Source organism: Cyrtonyx montezumae, unplaced genomic scaffold, assembly GCF_038088225.1.
Source record: "Cyrtonyx montezumae isolate F1298 unplaced genomic scaffold, pur_monq_1.0 scaffold_15, whole genome shotgun sequence".
Taxonomy (NCBI): Eukaryota; Metazoa; Chordata; class Aves; order Galliformes; family Odontophoridae; genus Cyrtonyx; species Cyrtonyx montezumae.
The window spans coordinates 2,454,223-2,474,747 of record NW_027071881.1 but is presented as its reverse complement, the minus strand read 5'-3'; the positions used below and the strand labels follow the sequence as shown (position 1 = coordinate 2,474,747).

General features: G+C 49.8%; 1 protein-coding gene across 1 annotated transcript in view; it reads left to right on the top strand.

Annotated features, from left to right (window-relative positions):
- Positions 1–2,705: 2,705 nt before the first annotated feature.
- AUTS2 (activator of transcription and developmental regulator AUTS2) overlaps positions 2,706–20,525 on the top strand; it is a 659,029-nt gene continuing 641,209 nt past the window's right edge. The window contains exon 1 of the mRNA XM_065731703.1: positions 2,706–3,097. Coding sequence (XP_065587775.1) covers positions 2,804–3,097 — 294 coding nt within the window. The 5' untranslated portion in view covers positions 2,706–2,803. The remainder of the gene's footprint in view (positions 3,098–20,525) is intronic.

The window sequence follows — 20,525 nt, the reverse complement described above, 5'->3', positions numbered from 1 at the left end:
ATACAGTACAGCTCAATATTTCTCAGAAGACAGAGACCTTGTAATATTTGAGCTTTCCTGTATAAACAAATTGTATTGCTTTAACAATACCTGCACAGCTTCTTCTACATCGCCAGATTATATAGATCAGGCAGCTACAAGGGGGACAGAAGAACCCAAAGCGAGGTAGGGAAACGTAGCTGTCAGACAGAAAGAAATCTGAATAGGGAGATCTAAGGTCAGATCTAGGAGGTGATGCTCTCCAGCCCGATATTTGAGAATGTTTAAAAACTAGCCATATGTGCCTCTGCAGGGAGCAGAGTGGCCTTCTGTAAGGTACACACTCTTATGTGATCAGATTACCGACGGTTTTTTACTTCTTTCTGGTTCACGCCCACATGCAGCAGCTTAAAAGTCACTGCATACCACTTGGGTGATGTCTGGAAAGAGGTGGCAAAGCTGTCCTTTGCCTTCTGGAAGGAGAAGCTGTATCTGATTCCCACAATTTCACATAATGGGTTAATAGTCTTATCAAAACGTATTAAGAATATTGCTGGATGAGAGTGGCCTGAGTGTTTGGGAACAAAGTAAACACGCATTATGCAATCGAGTAGAGCATCATCCCCTGAGAATCAGAGCAGCCCAGGGGGAGACTGCTGCAAAACCACTCAGTGGAGCTTCCAGCCCACGTGTTGCTCTTTGTGGCCCTTCTGGATATCTGAGCAGAGAAATGATTAGCACCCACAGCAGGCAGCAAGAGGTGGACTGAGCAGCCCCTGACAAGCTTCTTGTAGAGGTGGATTATTAAATGATTTCCCTTTCTCTGTTTTTCCCCACCCTGATTCCCCAAACTGCATCAGCCTGTTGATCTGGGGGAGAGAAGGAAACAAAAGCCGTGCTTGCTGAGCCTGTCCTGTTTGGAGCACACAGCACATTGGTTCTTCTCCTCACACTGCTCCTGCTTGCTGCTGGTTGTTCCTTGCTCTTTTCTTCTTCCCTAGCAGCTGTCCTGATCCCTCCAGGTCATACAGCATCCTGAGTTGGAAGATCTAAGGATCACTGAGCCACCTAAAACCTGAAACCTTACATCTGAAAGCGTTGCCCAAATGCTCCTTGAGCTCCAGCACTGCCCCAGAAGAAAACACGAGTGGACGGTCCCCTCTCGGCGTGGCAGCGGGAGGAAAGCCACCGTGACACGCAGCCCTTCATTCAAGAGCTTCAGAACCAGAACCTCGAGCCGAGGAAGCACGAGGACAGGGACAGCCACAGCACCCAGCCGTGCTGGGGAAAACCAGCCAGAGCGCGGAGCAAAGCGGGGAGAAAGTTGGCAGCAAGAGGCGGGCAGCGCTCGGGCCGAGGGGGGCGGCAGAGCGGGAAACGAACAGGACCGGGGCGGCGAAGGGAAGGCAGCGAGCGGGCAAGGCGCGTAAGGCGGGCGGGCCGCCCACCCCCCCGCTGCTGAGTGCGCAGGCCCTGCGCGCATGCCCGCAACTTATTTCGCGCGGCCGGGGCTCCGCATTTCACGCGGCGCCGAGGGGAAGCGGGCGGGGCGGCGGCGACACCACGTGACCGGCGCGGCCGCTGGGGGCCACCGCTGCCATCCGCCCCGCGCCGTGCGCGGCCGTGCGGCTCCCGGCGGCTGCTGCCTCCGCCGGGCAGAGGTTGGGGTGGGGGGGGTGAAGGAGGCGGTGGAAAGCACGCCCCGCTGGTGCCGTCGCCGCTGGAGCGTATTTGAGCCTCATCAGCACCTCTGTTATTTTATTTATTTATTTTAACACCCCCCCCCCACCCCCCTTCCTATTCTTCTGCTTCTCGTGGTTATTTTTGGGGAGGGGGCCGCCGCCTCTCCGCTTGGATTTATTGTCGTCGTCGTCGTCGTCCCCCCCCCCCCCCCCCCCGTCACCTCCTCATCCTCGCTCCTCTCCCCTTCTTCTCCGTCCACTCCCTCATCGCCACAATTAATCCGATGAATTTGCCGTGATCGATCCGTATTAATAGCCGGGGTGGGTGGGCGTGTTTTGCTGCTTTTTTTTTTTTCATTTATTATTATTCCCCCCCTCCCTTTCTTTTTTTTTATTGTTTGGTTCTGGGTTCGGAGGGGCCGGGCCGGGCTCCAGGCCCCCCCTCCCTTCTCCGGGTCGGTGCCTGAGAACATCGCATGTGGACGCCGCGATCATTGTGCGAGCAGAGATAAAGAGCGGAGCGGGGGCGGCCGCACCCGCGGATTTTTATTGTCAATATTATTTTTTTATTATTATTTATATATATATATTTTTTTCCCCGGCAACTTCTTCTACTTGGGGGAGGAAAGGAAGAAAGGAAATAAATTTGGTGCAAGGAAATACTCTCAGCTCCCTCCTTCCAGCGGGTCTCTCCTTTCTTTATTTCTCTCCCCCCCTCCCCTCTTTTCTGCTTTTTTCCCCCTCTTTCGGCGATCCGCGCCCTCCCAGCCCCGATCAAAGCATTCCGCTATTCTGATTTATTGCCTGCTCGGTGAGGCTGCTTTTTTTTTTCTTTTTTTTTTTTTCTTTCTCTCGCTATTTTTTTTTTTTTTTTTACAAAGGCGACCTGAGATCAGCCATTACTTTCCTTGGCTCGCTCGTAGGAATCTCTTACATTTGGTGCTTTGCCGCTGGTGGTGGTGGAACCGCGCTCGGATTCTTTCATCCCCCCCACCCCCCCCCCCCACCCCCTTTCCGCCCTCTCCTCCCTCCTTCCCTCGCTCCCTCCCTCCCTCCCCCGTTATTCCGCCGGGGGAGAGCCGGATTTGTGCCCGCGGTGGGGCGGGGGGGGACGAGAGCGAGAGGGAGAGCCGCCGAGAGACATGGATGGCCCGGCGCGATGCAACGGGCTTCGGAAGAAGCGGCGATCGCGGTCCCAGCGCGACCGGGAGCGGAGAGCCCAGGGCGGGCGGCGCGGCGCTGCCGCCGGAGGGGCTCCCGGCCCCGGGGCCGCCCCGGCGCTCTCCTCCTCGGGCTCCGAGAAGGAAGACAATGGGCCCCCGCCGCCGTCCCGGCCGCGGCCCCCCCGGAGGAAGCGGCGGGAGTCGTCGTCGGCCGAAGAGGACATTATCGACGGTTTCGCGATGTCCAGCTTCGTCACTTTCGAGGCGCTGGAGGTAGGAGCGGCGCCGCTTTGTGTGCGCCTCATTGTGTGCGGGGGCAGCCGCGGGGGGGGGCCCCCGCCCCGACGCCGCCGTCGCCTCCGCCACCGCGGCCCCCGCCCGCTCCCCCGGGCCGAGGGGCATTCCCCCGCCGCCCCTTCCCCCCCCTCCCGCAACCCCCCCTCCCCCACCGGTTCCTCCATCCCCGGGGCGCCGCGCTGCCCGCTCCCCGCCCGCCCCCCGCGGACACCTGCAGCGCGGCGGCCGCTCCCGGTGGAGGCTGAGGCGGCGGATCGGGGCTCCCCCGTCCCCCGTTCAAACTTTTCTCCCCGGGTGTCCCGGGGCGTACCCCCATCTGCCCCCCCCATCTCCACCTCCCCGCCCCCTCCTCCCTCATCCCCCCCCTCACGTCCGGCCTGTCACCGGCGGACCGGTGCTCCCCCCACAGAGGGGCAGCTCCCGGTCTCGGCCTGCCCGGCCCCTGCCACCGTGGGCAGCCCCGGGGGTGCGGCGGGGCGAAGGGCTTTGTTGTGCGGAACTTCTGCCTGGGAGAAGTTTGTGCGGTGAAAGGCGGATTGATTTGGGTTTATGTGCTCTGGAATCGCAACTGGAACAATTATGAACTGTCAAAATAAATGCGAAGATGAAGCTGATTGTTTAACAAAAAAAAAAAGTGTGTTGCTCTGAAGCTGTTTCAATGTTTAGCCAGGAAGGCTTGCTGGCGTTTTCTGGTGTGGTTTTCTCTTTTCTTTGTTCTTTTCGGAATTATTATTTATTTCTTGGAGCCAGAGTTTGTCCTTGGTTACACCTGCATCAGCCCAGAGCAGTGTCTGGGAGAGAGCTCACTGTGCTGTGATGGAAGAGGTTGTGCCCTCTGGACCTCTGCACCCGGCGCGTGATGGAGTGGTGGATGTGTGGGCAGTGCTTCAGCTTCGCTCCCCACCTGGGCTCTTGTACGTGGGTGCCCTGCTCCAGCCTAAGGAGCGGCGTGCATGTGTGTTTGTCAGCAAGTGTGGGATTTGCAAGCAGAGATTTTGGACAAATTCCTGTTTTTCCTCCAACAAAGCCCCAGTTCGTGTCGTTATGGGGTTTTATGGGAATATGGACTGGAGAATTTGGCTGTCGTGGTTTTTTGGAGGGGAAGCGGAGAGCAAGTTTTATGGTTGGAACTTGATTGGATGTTTCAGAAAATCTCTTTAACTGTGTTTCACTTATTATTTTTTATTTATTTATTTTCCGCTTGAACTCAAACTAATTGCTGCTCTTCTTGCAAAGCCAGGAGTGGCTATTGCTTGCATCCATCCCACCGTAATCCTATATCACTAAAAAGGAGCGCAGAAACATTACCCAGTTCTGCCAGCTAATATCACATTCGGATAAAACAATAGCTCGCACACTGAGACTTGACATACTTTTAATGTTCGTATGATAGGTGGCACATTTTGACCTAACGATTTCATGCTGCATTGAGAAATAATGTCACAAAATCGTTGTTAGGTGCTTTTTCCTACAGCTCGGTGTGTGTGTTGAGGTAGTTGTTTCCAAGAATTAGAGGGAGATGAAGGTGTCTCAGACAGAAGCCCGGTGGCAGGAGATGCTGTGTGCTGAGTTTCTCGCTGTGGTTTCAGCACTGAGGAGGTTGGGTTGCTGCAGGAGCTGTGTCCCAGTGCTGGTGGGATGCTCAGGTTTGCGTGTCAACTTGTGCTGGAGACAGGAAGCCCTGGTGCTCTGGAGAGGTGTCCTGGTGTGTGTGTGCTTCATGCTTTGCATCTGTTTTGGGCTCCTTGGGAGCTTTTTGCCAGGCTCTGGAGGACTATTATGCTCAGCACGTGATGAGATCGCCCTAGTGCTTTGTGCTTGGACTTTAACCTGTCCCCAGGCTTAGCATGGCTGAGAGCGGTGCTGAGACAGAGGGTGTTCTGGCTCTGCTCCATGAAGAGCAGCGAGTGGAACTGGTGTACACATCTGGGAGATCTGAACCTGCGTGTAGGAGGGACTGAGGGCATGGGGCTGAGCTCTGTGCCAGTGAGGACATCTGTGCAGCAGGACATGTGGGACTGGTGTCATCCCAGCATCTTCTTATGAGAGGTGAACAAGGATTTCCATGTGGCTTTCATTTGCCTGACTTTTCCTAAATGCCTTTTGTTGGGGTGACTGGAAAAAGCCCCAGTTGTATGAAGTTCTGGGTTGTGAGGCTTGTGGATTGTGAAGAGACGCAGGTGCTGCACAAGAGGGTGCATCTGATGGCTGTTGTGGTTCCACCAGGGATCATTGTGTCTGTTAACACACTAGTATTGAGTACACTGATAAAAGTTCCCATCCACTGAAGCAAAATTATCTTTTCAGCCAGCTCCTGCTGCTGGAGCTAAGTTCCTGTCCAGGTGTCAGCAGCCCGTGCTGCCAGGGTGTAAGTTGTTTGGTGTAGGCACAGAGGCCGCGTGCTTCTGGTTATCAGCTGCTGGCTTTGGCACAGCCTGTGCCTCCATCTCTAATACCTGTGTGGGGAAAAGTAGAAAAGAGTGAAGACACTGGGCTTTCAGTGTTGATTTTTGGTTGTTTTCCTGGAGCAACAGTTGAGCAAATCCAGTGCTGTTGCTAGTGTGCCCGGGCTGGCCCTCGCGTGGCCTTGTCAGGCTCTGGTGGAGTGCTGGGTGCTGTAGGCTGCACTGGGGCACCCATGGCCTTCTGTGTTGTGGTGAAGGAGCAGCCCTGCAGCTTGGCCTGGATCTGTGAGCAGCCTTGCTCCGTGCTTTGTCCTGTATTGGTTTCTGGCCTCGTCAAGTTTCTTGGCCTCTAAGAAGTGCCTGTGCTTGGCACGATGGTGTCCTGTCAGCCCAATGGCGCAAGGTTCCCAAACCCCAGTGGGTGTGGGTTTGCTGCCATGTTTACCTCCCTCCGTGCCTTGGAAGGAGGCCGACGTGACAGGGCTGTTGGCATGCGGCAGTGAAGATGGTTTACGTGATGAGAAATGAAATCTGACCTGAATGTTAAGATCGCTTAAAGCCGGGGAAGTACTTCGTGTTTCCTGAGTCAGCTCTGGCCATCCCCATGGAGTAAGCACTTGGTTTCAGGTTTTCTGAGTGCTGAGGAAGGTAATGAGTTTTTTTTTTTTTTCTGCGGATGTTTGTTTAGCTTCAGCTCGGGCAGTTTGTCTGTCAAGCTTGAAATGGGACACAGATATGTATAAAGCACAGAGATGGCGTGGGGCAGTGAGGGGTAAGCTTGCATTTAAAGGGGATTTTTCTTTCATAAGAGTGACACAATCCCTTGCCATGTGCCCAGTGAGCTGATTTCTGCTCAGCATTTTGAGGCAGTGCTAAATTATTGTCTGGTAAAGCCCAGTATAATTAATTACAAATGAGAAATGCTGACAAATATTTGTGAAGGAGCTGTTTAAGGAGCTTCTCTGTGTCAGACGATTCCATCCACGGAGTGTAAATAATTTTTTAGCAATTGTTCCCCTGAGTTTGTGTGATTGAGGCAGATGTTAGCTGTGGTAGTTCTAGCTATTGCATGGATAAAATAATACAAGACTGGATGGAGTCAAGCTGAACAGCTGAGAGGGACTTTTTAAATAGAGACACTGCTGTTACACAAACAAAATGTGGAAATAACAGGAAGGTTTTGAAGATACTGTGGTCTAAACAGTGTCTGTGCTGTGTACACAGACAGCATAACCCCGTATATGCTCCTGAAGGCAGGAGCTGGCTTTGATACCCACTGAGTGATGCCCATGGCTGTGCACTGGTAGCCCTTGCAGACTGTGTGTCAGTAGAATTTGGGGGTTGGACACCAGCACAATGAACTTGCAGCAGTTTTTCTTCTCGGATTGTTCTGTTCATACCAGACTTCAGCTGGTTTGATTAACCTGTTTACTTAAATTCTCTGAGATTTCAACAGTTTGTTCTGCTTTGTCTCTATGCTTTCATATTTCAAAAGGAATTTGATCCTCACGCCTTACCGCAGCGGCATCGTCGCATCAGATGTTTGCTCAATGCTGTCAGCAAATCTTGGTGTAGCCCTCCTTGTATTTGTTGACTGCTTAGATGCGTCTGTGTTTGTCCTGGTCTCTGTTTGCACATGCAATTCTTCAGATTTAGACCAGCAGGGAAGAGAAGGTAGTAACTAAATGAAGATATCTGTGGATGACGAGTGGCATTAAGTCTGACGTGACCCAGGGATATCACACGAAATGGTGTGTTTATTATTTTCACTATGTACTTAGAGGAAACAGTAAATTGACCCGAGATCAAATTTTGAGATAACCTTGACAGAGCAGCTACGTCTCTTGATGAAAACCCTCTGCAACCAGAGCTGAAAGTGGGGCTGATAACAGCGGGATGTGCGTTCCACCAGAGGAACCTCTTGAGTGATTTTTGAAAGCTGCGTTGCTATCATTTGGATGTGTGAATAAAATCCTGCTGTTTCTCTGGGAAGCTGGGCATCCCCGGCTCACAGGCTGATGGAGAGCTGGTGCTGTATCCTTGCACTCAGAATGACAGAGGGCTGCTATCTTTGCATAAGTATTCTTTGAAACTCCTGAATGTAACAAAGAAACGAAGGTGGGGATTTCTCCCTTTCCCGTGAGTGGTAGCAGCAGGCACAATGGCCTTGAGTTAAAGAAGTAAGAGTTTAAACTGTAAGGACAATTTCTTTAGATAGGTGTGATTCAAGTAGTCTCTGCTGGCCCCGCTCTTTAGCATTAATGGAAATTATACCACATATCAATAGGACAAAAGACACTCTTATCCTTTCTTTTTTTTAGTCTTAACATATTTTCTTTTCCTCCCCTCCGTTTGCTTGAGGAAGGAAGCCCTTTCTCATTAAATATCTCCCACCTCTGCTGCAACAAGGGAGTGTAAAGAAATAGGTTTATGAAGTAAGGGTAAAGGATCAGGAGCTTGGAAGGAGAACGGCCACTAGAGAAAGGCTAAATAAATAAATAAAAAATCAGCAGAAAGACATCAAGGGGCTGAGTAATTGAAAGATTGAGTTACAACGCTGAGATCAATAGAGACATATTGGCGACTGGATGGGAGCACCGCCGACCAAAGGGAGATGTTGTTCCTGGAGGCTGCAGGTGGGATCTGTGCATGCAGATGTGCCCTGGTAGGAGCCTACACTGCCAGGGGGAACGCTCAACACAACGTGCCCCTGCTTAGAGAGCAATGCACCTGGTGCCTGCTCAGCTAGGAGAGAGGCAGGAGCGTTCCTCACTCACTGAGGTGGCCCATTTTCCCCTGTCTCTGTTGCTACGCTTACATTTATTTTTAAAGGACTGTTTCTATCAGTGTGAGTGAAGACCCTACCGTATTACACCGGGGGTCTGACCTGCAGCTTTGTAATTATCTGCAGCTAAATTAGAAGTTCAATCTTTGTTCTCAGCAACAATAAGTTGAGTCAGATAGGTTTTAAAAATAGCCTGAGCTCAAGTTTAGCAAGTCTCAAACGCAATTAATAAAAGGGTAATGGAATTAGGAAGTTGTGGGCTGAGATGTGGCGTTTTTAACTCTGAGTTTCCCCTGATTTGAGTTGGAGTGTTCTGCTGAGGCCATGGCTTGATCTGTTTCTCTGTTACTGTACATCATCCTTTTGGTTTATCAGTTCCGTGTCTGTGTTCTCCTTGAGTTTGGCTCAGTGTGTGCCACAAATTACCAGCTGTGTGTGTTCCTGGCGGAGTCAGTTTGTTGTCTTTTTGACTGGATGCCAGGCCATGGCCAAGACCACTTCAGAACATCATAGTCCTCTAAACTCCTTTGTTGTAAAATGGATATTATGAAAATCCACTTCATAAGTAATGAGAAATGGCTAATGCAGGTAGGGATTTGTTTTGCTGTAACAGCAGAACATGCGGTGGCAATTTGTCGGAGCCCCGGCTCAGCTCTGCTCCTCTGTTTGCCTTTAAGTAGTGTGTTACCTTAATATCTTGAGATTTTTCTCCTTGTATCTTGGCAACACCGCTGCTGAAGTTTGCACGCTGATGTGCTGGAGAGAGGAAGCTTTAACCAAAAGGGTAAATCTTCAGTCTGGTAAATGCTGTAGGGAGGGGCTTTGGTTCTGTGTCCTGCCTGCAGTGGTATGGAAGTCAACACAAGAAGCGTGCCGTTCCCTGGCATGGTGTGTATTTGTCTCTTTGTGGCTTTTTGCCTGTCAGGTGTAATTTGATTGTGTTGCATGATGTACATCATGTGTGGATTTTGTTTGGTGTGGGTCCTGGTCCTCCCGGTTTCAGAATCTGGTGAGACTGCAGAGGTGTGCTAATATATGGTGTGGGTTGTGTGATGCGGAGTGATGCACGGATGGGATGAATACCCCACGTCCAAATAGGAGTAGTTGCTTCCCAGCCGTGCAGGGGTTTGGTTCCCTGTTCAGAAGTGATCTCTGTTACTCTGTCTTGCACGTGTTTGCTGGCTTCGCGAAGTGGAAGTTGCTTCTCCTCTGTAACTGGTGCTTGTATAAATTGCATCTTCTTGTGCCTTTATTTGGTAGCAAAGGGGAATTGTTGCTTCAGGAATAAAACCACCATCAACCTGTCTCCTTCATCCACGAGGCCAAGGGCGCTTGGTATAAAAAGGAGTGTCTGGGGTGTGGGGAGGCTCTGCTGCTGGCCTGGCTCCAGGCAGCCTTCCTCACCTTGCTCTGGGCTCCTGCTCACCTGTTTCTCCACACTGTGCCACTCTGGAGGGTGCTGGGAGCATCCTTTGGGGGTCCTCCAGCAGCTGGCACCCGCTCCAAGCACATAGGGGATGTGGGAAGGTGCACACATCTGGCCAGCTGTGCCCAGCAGGCAGCAAAAGTGGCTGTGACCTCAGAGGAGAGTTCATGGTGAGGAGACGAAGGGAGGAGTACTGCTGCTGGGGATGATTTGTGTTGCAACTCAGTGTTGTGGGTTTTAATGCACATCAAGGGCACTTCGACCTTTGAGTGGAATCTTTTGGTGTGAAATTGGGTCTTTTCTCCCTTCTTTTCTTCTCTTAAAGAAATTCAAAATAAATACTGAAAATCAAAACCGTCTGTTTGGAGGGGACCGAATTGCCTGCTTTTGTTTTATGTGATTTGGATATTACCAAACGATTAAAAGTCCTAGTAATTTTTACTGCCTGGCTATTGTGCTTATGGGCAGGGACTCTTTCGTCATTAGTCACTTTAACTATGGAAAAAAAATTAATAGAGATGCAATTAATGTAGCCCAACAGCTGAGTTGGCTGGACTCTTTTTTTTTTTTATTAAAAAAAAAAGTAAATTTTAATGAGTCCTGGGATCAGAAAGATACATCTGGTGGATGGATTTGCCAAGTTTTTAACCTCAGAATGTGTGTTGAAAAACTCAGTGAATTATGTAGCTACAAAAGTGGATCTTTGCATGTTTATAAGACCTCAGTGCAATCTTCCTATATTTGCCTAATGACAAACAGACGTTCTCAGAGTTGAAACCCAGAAGGACACACATATGCTGGAAGGGCTCAGCAAGCCAATAGTGTTTGCATCAGAATGCTGCTAGCAAGGGGATTGTAGCAGATTCATTAAATTAAACAAATAAAATACTTACATCTTGGTCTTGGATGAAAGGAAATAGAATAAAGAGAAAAGGGAAGGGGGAGAGGCAAGGAAGCACCGAAACTTTAAATGTACGTGAAGCGTGGGCTGCCATAGTGCATCTCCACTGCTGAACCAGAAAATGGATAACAACTGTTTGTCATGTGTGTGTATTTATAGCCATTCACGTAATGAAGAAGTTTCATGAGGTTGTAATAACATATCAAGATGGATGTAATTAAAACAGAAGCAAATTGACACCTCTAGATTAAAGGCAAACTCTAAACTAATACACCTGTACGCTGTCACTTATGTATTAGCTGTCTGGGGCAGCCTGCCAGATATGCAAATAAAAGGCATTGGCACATTTCCTTGGTGGTGTGGTTATGAAAAGCCAACTCTTTAGTGTTACCTGGCTCTGCTCAGGTTTGTTGCGACAGCAGGGTTTAGTAGTTGGGTGCCACTGGTGCTTTGTGGCTGGAAAGGTGAAATCGTGTGGAGAGGTGTGGGAAGGAGTGTGAGTGTGGGCAGAGGAATGGTGTCTGCATGGCACCTCGCCTTAGGAAAGCTGTCTGTGCATTGTTGTCGATGTTTCCTTACTCTCTGAAGTCACAGAATTTGTTGCATTAAAGCTCAGGTAACTGCTTGTGGAAGCTGTGTTGTAACAACAGGTTTTGGTTCTCTAGGTCACTTCTTCCCAATAAGGAAACGTCTCTAAAGTGTATACGTATATCTCAGATATATTGGAATGACACGAAGTGAAGTGGCTATAGAGCACCTTAGCAATTTTGAGTAAATAGCATTTTTTCAGCTTGTTTCACTCTGCAGAAACCCAGCATTTTTCCAGTGGAGTGCGGACACTGGTGTGCAGAATTGCAGCCCATAGTCACTACGTTTACTCTGAATTAATTTTCTTGGGGTTCTTAGAGGTGTACTGCAGAGTGCTGATGTGAGATGGTACGCTGGCATGGAGCAGCACAGGGATGATATGCTTTGTTAGCTGCAGGCAGGTGAGTGGAAGCACCAGGATTTCAGTGGGGTGACTCTCACTGGGACAACCTGCATCCCATTCTGCACAGTACGGCTGTGATGGGGGGGGAGGGGGGTGCTGCCTGCACAAAAGATCCAGTGGGCATGTTTTGCTGCATGTCTTCTGGGTTAGAGTCTCCTTCTTCAGTGCATCTGGACGTATGATCAGTCGTGCTGGGTAGCGTGGCTTCAAAGTGCTTTCAGACGGTCACATTTTTGTCTTCAGAGCTTCAGCAACTTTTCTTCCACCTTTAATCTTTCATGAGCAGAAGCTTCAAAAGATAATTAGCGAAACATGCTTTTATCTGCGTTTATCTCAAAACATGATTAATTTTTTAACTGCAATTACAGCAATCATTTCAAGTTTCCTCTATATTAGCGAGTAAAGGGATTTATTTTTTTTCGTGTGTGCCTAAGCAGGACTCCAATGGCTGGGATGGAAGGTACGTTTATGAGCGTGCTTTTTGTTTTCATTGCAGGGGATTGAATTTCCGGTGCCAGGAAGTAATATTTCACATGGATTAAAGTCTTTGAAACGCTCTTGCCCAGCTTCCCCAGATCGTTTTGAGGAGTTGACAATAATGGGAACGGCAGCAGGCGCTTTGCTGGCTCGCTGCTTGTTGCACGCGTGCTGCGTAGTATGTCCTCTCAGCATTGCAGCCTAGGAAATGCAGTGCAGGTGGTTTTGTTAATGAATTGGCAGTGACGTGTCAGGACCTGGTATGTGGGGTTTTTTGTGTTGTTTTTTTTCCCAGTTCCCATCATTTAGGCCCAAGTGTGGGATGTTGGAGGGGATTTGGGATCTGCCTGCACTGCACTGGTTCGCGCGTGGTTTTAATTTCTAAATCCAGATCCCAGTTGCTCTGCCCCTCAGTCCCTGGGGAGGTGGGTGGGATGGTGACCCCAGCAGTGAATTGGGCAGCTGCATAGGAAGGCAGGCGAGTGTGTAATCAGATTGCTGATAAAACCAGGTCTCTGAGTCCCCTGAATGCGTGGCTGTGCTGTGAATAGCCTGTAAGGTCTGCTGTGGCTGCTCTCTTTGTTCGGTGCTCTGACAGAAATCGCTCTGGTCTCCTTGTTGGCATATTTTTACATCTGTTATCCATATTCTGGATTTGTTCTGGCTGCGGTCTTATTTTGTTTTGCAAAATCTACCTGGCTTTGGGACGGAGATATATGTTTGCTAAGGCAGATTTGGAAATTGCGTTGTTGAAATACAGCCCATATGGGCCATTGTAAAATGGTTACTGCAGCATATAATTGCCTTCACAATGATGTGCTTTGTCATTTCACTTCCATCTTCAAAGAGGCTCTCCTGTAGTCTGCTGACAGCAATGGTGGTATTAGAAAACATATGGATTTGTAAAGGCATTAAACTGTCTTTAGTTCAAGGATTAGATTACAGTGTTAGAGTATGGGTCACCACATTCCCGTGCGGATAGGCTGAGCTCAGTGATGCCGGGTTGTGCTGTGAGTTGGGGAAGGGGCTGTGCATTGAATATGTTGGGTGTAGTACCCCTGAGTGCAGAGAAGAGCAGCAGCCCTTGTGCTGTCTGTCCATCCATCCTGTCTCACTCTGCTGGGCTAGTACAGCTCGCTCAGAGCTGCCCACCGTAATGGGACTTCCATGCTGCCTCAGAGGGCAGTGCCAATGCCAACATGGGAAAATACACGCAATGGGAGAACTGCAGAATGGGCTTAGAAATTGGAAGGATTTTTCAGCCCTCTGTGCTGGGTTGCTACTCTGAACGTTTTGAGTTTTTGGTGGTATTATGTTTAAGTACAGAGGATGCATTTACACGACCCGACTCCGCAGTTCTGAGCACAGGACAAACTGCTCAGCTCTTTGCTGTTCTCTGCCTGTGTGTTCCCAAGCGTGGATTCACAGGAGGTCCTTGGGATCTGCACACTGTAGAATGTGGCAGCGCAGCCTCTCTGCAGCATGGAGCCCCGTTTTGCTTCTCCTTGGTACCCTCAGGTGAAAGCTGGAGTGCAAGAGGGGTAATAAACAAAGAAGATCCTTCTTTTTCAGTTTTGTTCCTTTTGTTCCCACCTGGAGCAGCAGAGCTGCATGGGGCCCGCTTGGCCCATGGCCACCATCACCTGCTGCTGAGCTGTGCCTTGTGCTCATCCCTCCCCAATCAGCCCCTGGTATCTCGTCCTTCAGATACTGTCCCACTGCAGCATATCAGGGCTGCTTCATGGGGATCCGTTTCCTTAAATCTGGCTGAGAGAAATGTTAAAGGCTGTGTTGCTGCCTCTGACAGCTGTGATGGTGACAAGCGAATTAGGGCTGTCATTAGTGCTGGTGTCTGCTGGTGTGGCGTGTTGTGGAACTGGGATATCTGCGTTACTAACTGGCCTATAAAAATAGGTAAGTCAGTGCAGGTTTTTTAATCCTTGCTTAACAAATTTAAGAGCAGAGGTGCTTCGTGGTAGGAGATGTATGAGATGGAGCGGGGGTTCGTGTGTAGCACATGGTGTGATTTGAGGTGAGCAGACATGAAGAAGACCAACAGTTTGTGCTGTGAGATGCCAGCAGGGCTTTGTCTGGTGACCGTGTTCATGTGCTATTGCTTACATCAGTCCTTCCTTAAGAGAGTGTTTGAAGCTAAACCTCACAGCACTGCTAGTGTCTATTTGCTTCAGCACAGTCAGGAGCTTGTTATCCGGTATATCCATAAGTACATACATCTGCATCAGGTGCACACCTAAATACATCTTTACTCCAAGGCTTTGCAAGTGTGGCTTTTTGTGAAGGAGTGTATTTGGGGGACAGCATGGGGCTCCATCCCGTGCCCACTGCAGGGCGCAGCCAGGTCCGGGCTCCCAGTGCCTCCTCCCACCCGGCTGCACGCTGAGCTGTCTGCAATCCGGCTGAACAGGTGGTGGGACTCAAATCGCCGCGCTCTGAATGGAGCTCGCTCCGCACAATAGCTCACCAGAGGCCTGTTTTGTTACAGAACATTGATTGAATAAATATTCCTATGCATACAAAAGAGGAGAAATCTGTTACAGCACTCCGCAGTTATTTTTCCATTAATGGCAAGAAGCTCTCTTAATTTTCCTGCCCCTTCCAGTCTCCGTGCCCGTCTCCCTCCCTCCCCATCACTCCTAATGCCTCCAAGTGCATGAGCACCATGCACGCAGCCTGGCAGCTCCTTGGGTCGACTTGTACCTGCTCTGCAGGTGGTTCTCATTAACTCCACTCTCTGTGTTCAGTACCAGTGTTCCTCGTGGTAACTGATGTACGTTTCATTAACACATACAGCAGCAGTCAAAATACAGTGCTGCAGTACCGCTGTCCTGCCTAACAACATCTGGGGCAGAACACTTGACTCCTGAAGGATGTCTTTTTTTCCAGCATGCCCCTGTGATCTTCTCAAACCTTCGAGGCAGATGTCTGCTGGAATAGGCTCCCCAGGGATGTGGTTGAGTCACCTGAGTGTGTTTAGAATTCACGTGTATGCAGTGCTCAGGGATGTGATGTAGTGGTGGGTTGTTAGAGTTAGGGCTGTGTGGTTTGCTGAGGTTGGACTTGGTGGTCGTGAAGGTGCTTTCTAACCTGAGTGATTTTGTGATTCCTCTGTGATGTGTGTGTGTGTGTGTGTGCATCGTAATGCAGTGTGGTTGTTTTGTTGCTAACCTTTCAAGATCTGATTTTATGCCCACGTGTTTGCCCACCCGCCCTTAGGCAGCGTGTGGCTCATTCATTTTTTCCCATAATGTGAGAAGATCCCAAATGCATGGGCTGAGGGCTGGGTCAGTGCCTGCTGAGCAGTAAGGCGGTGATTGATGGCATTGCTGCTTCTCTCCTTCATCAGAAGGTTTGGTGTGAGTTTCTAAGGAATGCTGATAGTCACAGAAACCTATCAAAGGGTGCAGAAAATATGAAATGAGCAAGCTGGAATGGGAGTTAATTACCGAGCAGTGATTACTCTGATATAACCAATTATTGGATCATTAAATGTTTATTACCTTTTTTTAATGCTCCTTTCCCCCCTAAGTGCAGTTTTGTCCTCGTAATATTAAAGAAAAAGAGTGGGTCTGACACACAAAAAGCCATTCTAAAGCCTGGAAGGTACAAAAAGAGCATCTCCTCCTGGCACTTGCTGCACTGCCTGCTCCACATCGCCTTGCTCCACATATCTGGGGTCAAGTGCTGTGAACCCTGTGTGAATTCAGATGAGCTCATTGCTAGGAAGGGACGCAGGGGCAGCGGTGGGGCTCAGCTCCTGCCGTGTGCTGCAGCACGAGGTGGATGTGTCTTTCTCATTCATCTCCCAGCAGCTCCTCCCTTCCTTGCCTGGGCCTCCCAAGAGAGCAGTTCCCGTGGCAGGGCAGAAGTGATGCAGCTTGAGAGCAAGATGTACACCGTGCCTGAGCCTTCTGCCGGCAACTGGAAAATAGCATCTTTTCAGGCTGACTGTGGTTATTTTGGATGACATTTGAGGGTTTAAAATGTTAAAGCAATTTTTAAAAAATATAGCTATTTGTGACTTTCGTAGATGATCCTTAAATGCGGAGTTGTTTGAGCTTTCTATCTCAGGGAAGGGAGGGTCAGGGTAAGAAATGCTCCCTGCCTGTCTCTGTGATGCGTTGGTCAGGGTATGTGTGTACCTGGAGCGGTGCCTCTGGGTGTGAGGCTGGAAGAGGGGTTCTGGGCTCACACAGAGTCCCCAAGGGTGGATTTTACCCCTGTGGTGTGAGCAGGTCCCTGGTCAGGAGCTGATAATTATCCCACATCCATTTCTTAGCATTCCATGTGTCTCACCCCTTGCTGTCATCACCTTTGTGCCTGTTCTGTGCAATTTTTTTCCTGACAGCAGTGTGCATGTGCAGCAGGTGAATTCTTGGGGAGCAAATTTTCCCATGCCATTATTTGTGAGTTTTATTTTTCAATTCTTATGAATGCCAAGTTGGAAGCTTCACCCATTTTTTGAACTAAGGCTTCACTCGGACCATCTTTTCTCTGCCTGTCATTTTTTCCTGGCGTAGCCCAAGCAGCCTTAATGTCCATCCTTACTTTCAGTTTTCACCTCTGAAGCCTGAACCCCCATGGAAGCAGATGGGCATTTGCTGGGAATGCAGCAGAGGTGGAAGCTGGGGTGCTGTTTGCAGCTTGGTGTTACTGCTGCCATGGACAAGGAGGAAACTCCATTAAACTGCATGGAGGGGAAATTAAATGATTGCTTTCTGTGCAGTTCTGTGTCAAATCTGTTGTGTGGCACTGAGCACCTCGCCCTGGCTGTACATACTCCCCTTCCTACTGCTCCTTACTCCTTCAAAGGAGATCTTTATTCTGGGCTTATTTCACAGAATCACAGAACTGTAGGGGTTGGAAAGGACCCCTAGAGATCATCCAGTCCAACCCCCTGCCAAAGCAGCTCCCAGCCCAGGTTGCACAGGTAGGCGTCCAGGAGGGTCCTGAACATCTCCAGAGGAGACTTCACCACCTTTCCGTGCAGCTCCGGTGCTCCCTCACTGCACTGTGGTGTGCAGGATCTGACCGGAGCTCTGCTTCCCACCCTACCAGAGCACTATTGCTCCAAATGCTCAGCAGTGCTTCCTCTCGCCCACCGACCGTCCGCCAGCGCTGTCATGTCTCCGTGGCGTCCCTGCCTGATGCCCAGCGTCCTGCAGTGAGTGTGGGAGGGCAGCCTGTGCCCTGTGCTGCTGCTGCTGCCTCTGGCTTCCAGCGAGAGGTCAGCCAGGAGCAAGGTCAGGGCACAGCAGCAAGCAGCGAGGCGGGGACAGAGGTTAATGCGAGGGCTGCCGGCATTAGTGCGGCATGCGGTCAGCTTGCTGCGAGCAGGTTCTGAACCGGGAGATAATGAGGAGGGTTTACTCTAATTCTATTATAATGTATAATTAACTAGCATAATTGATAGCAATTTTCCCCATGTGTCTGCCTGTGTACATAAAGTCTCATTTTTGGCTTTTGTGCAGTTCCTCTGTGCGTGGATGCTGAGCCTGCAGGTGTGGAGGGGAATCACAGAATGGCCTGGGTTGGAAGGGACCTCAGGGATCATGAATCTCCAGCCTCCTGCCACAGGCAGGGCCACCAATCTCCCCATTTAATATGAGACCAGGTTGCCCAGGGCCTCATCCAACCTGGCCTTGAATGCCTCCAGGGACAGGGCATCTTCTCTGGGCAGCCTGTGCCAGCACCTCACTGCTCTCAAGAGTGAAGAACTTCCCCCTTGAAATCCAACCTAAATCTTCCCTCCCTCAACTTCAAACCATTTCCCCTTGTCCTGCTGTTATCTACCCTTCCAAAGAGCTGACTCCCCTCCTGTTTATAGGCTCCCTTTAGGTACGGAATGGCTGCAACGAGGTCACCCTGCAGCCTTCTTTTCTGCAGGCTGTACAAGCCCAGCTCCCTCAGCCTGTAAGGGAGGTGCTCCAGAGTGACTGAGGGCTGCAATGTAATGCACAGGGATGCCCTGGCTTGTGCAGGGCTGCTGCTGATGGAGAAGCTCACAGCTGTTGAATGCTGTGTCCTGATCTCTGCTCTGCTTGCCTGCACACTTGATATTGTAGGGTGAAGTTGAAGGGAACATTAATATTTGTTTAATTTTTTGTTCCGTTGTTATCTGCAACGCGCAGTTGGTGGTGTAAATGCAAATAACCTACTTCTCCATCTTTCATCCCTCGGGATGGAAAACCTAAAGGCCATGTTCTTGCTGGAGATCTGGGGATTTAGCCTTCCAGCTCTCTTGAATGTTTGCAGGAAACATGTGGCTGAAGGCTCCTGAATGCTGAGCTGAGGCTCTTCCCTCGAGGCTTTGGTTTATTTGGAAATTCAATTTGTAATTATTTTTATTATTTCAAAGGTTATGCAACACTCTAAGCCTCAGATTTTAGGTCACTCTGCCTTTCACAGCCAGATCCATCCACCTCATCTGTTGGAAGGCTCCCGGAGGACCACGAATGACTCCAGCTTAGCATTATCCAGGAGAAATGTGTGTAATAGGTGTATTAGGGGTAGCAGGTAATGGAGCTGCTGTCTGTCAGCCTGGTGAGCCTGTTGTGAGCAGTGCTGTGGGATGACTGCATGCACTTTTTTATTGTTTTGCAAAATAATGCTAATTGCTGTGGGCTGAATGCTGCCCGGGTCTTACCAATAAATACCTGTCAGCATGTGTAGCTGGAGCCAAGGAGTCGGGGAGGGGGGTGGGGATCAGTGCGGCTCCTTCCAGAGCAGAGAACACTGCTAAATCTAGTGAAGGATTAATACCAAAATAATCCTGCTTGTCCAGGAAACCCATGACAACGTGAAGGTTTGAGATCAGTGTGATATGCTTTAGAATGAGTGCAATAATGCATTCAGGAGCCACCAGAGATAGAGACCTATTGCTATTCATTCTCCATCACATCCAAGCTTTCCCACAGTTTGTTTCCTGCTCCAGTGTGAGGAGCCCCTTCCACTCGAAGCTCAGCGTCGTTTCAGTGGCAGCTTTCACCAGAACCTGTATAAATGCATCCAAATCCAGCAAAAATCCCCCTGTTGCTCTAATTCAATTCCTCTTACCATTTGAAGAGCCTCATCCCAGGCTCCAGGTCTGTGCTGTTCTGTGGTGCTGTATAGTGTTCTGGCTGCAGAAGTTGGATTGGGATGGGAATGAAAATAAGGGAGCAGTGGGATGCTGCAAAATAGAGGCGGTTGTTGGTGTCTTGTATGGTCATTTGTTTTTTGGTGGGGCTTTGTTTGGACTGATGAAGACTGCTTAATGCCTGAATTTTGCTGATCACAGAATGCCCCATAGAAAACCTCACCTGCCTTTGCCTGCTATGGGTCTCAGTGCTGGCGCCATGCAGCTTCAGTTCTGTCTCCACCAGCGTACAGCTTGCTTTCCTCAGAAGCACTTGTGTTTTTGAAGCCATTTGTTTTCCCTTGCGCCGAGTCATTAAACACTCCTGCTTGTTTTGTTGTTTTTACCCTCCGTAGGAGCTGAGGGAATTTATTCAGCATCTCGTTCTGGTAATGGAGGGGCTGAGGAGGTGCTCGAGTGCCGTGCGCGGCGGCGGAGGTGCGGACGTGGCTGCCGTGACATCTCGCTGCTGAAGTGGGATGTCAAGATCTGAGATCCTTTTCCACTTAGTGTACAAGAGCGTTAGAACAAAAGGAAACAGAAAGCAGCCCTGCACCGAAAGGGAAAGCAGTCCCAAACCCCTCTGGCTAAAGGTGAATTTTTCATGTTACGGAGGATTTCAGGCAGACGTTGTAAGAAACACTTCACCTGCGTGCTGCTGGATGTGCTGGGGTCAGAGCTGTGCTGCACAGCAGCCGGGCACGCAGCCCTCCTGCTTTCATTTTGATCTCTATATTTTTTTCCATTCCAACTGTGTTCATAACAGATGGTGATTATTATGTTTGCTCAGATCAATGAATATTAAAATAAATAGAAAAGAAAGGAAGAAAAAGAAAGACAAAAAAGAAAAAAAAATGGAAACCATGCCCTTCAACTCAATAGAGTCACCCGGGGTTCAGCCGTAGCCCTTGGGCTTTCATTTGGACAGTGTTACGTTCTAGCAGTTACATGGAATTTTTACGAGCAATTGTGTTGCCATGAGATGAGCAGCCCTGCTGGGGCAGACCTCCCTCCCTTCTGCCTTCCCGGGTTATGCAACCCGCAGTTGGGTGTCTGGTGAGGTGTAGGGGTGTACCGTGAGAGATTGGTTGGGGCAGAGTTGGATCTGCTAATGCAGGAGAGATACTGCGAGGGAGAACTGGGGCTGGGATGGCAGAGCTGAGCTTTGCCTCCTGTCTGATTCAGTTGTGGGCCGTCCTGTTGGCTTTGTTGCTGGTTTTGCTTCCTGGGCAAGAATCTAGTCCCAGGTGTGAGGACAGGTATACGCTTGCCTCATTGGGCAGC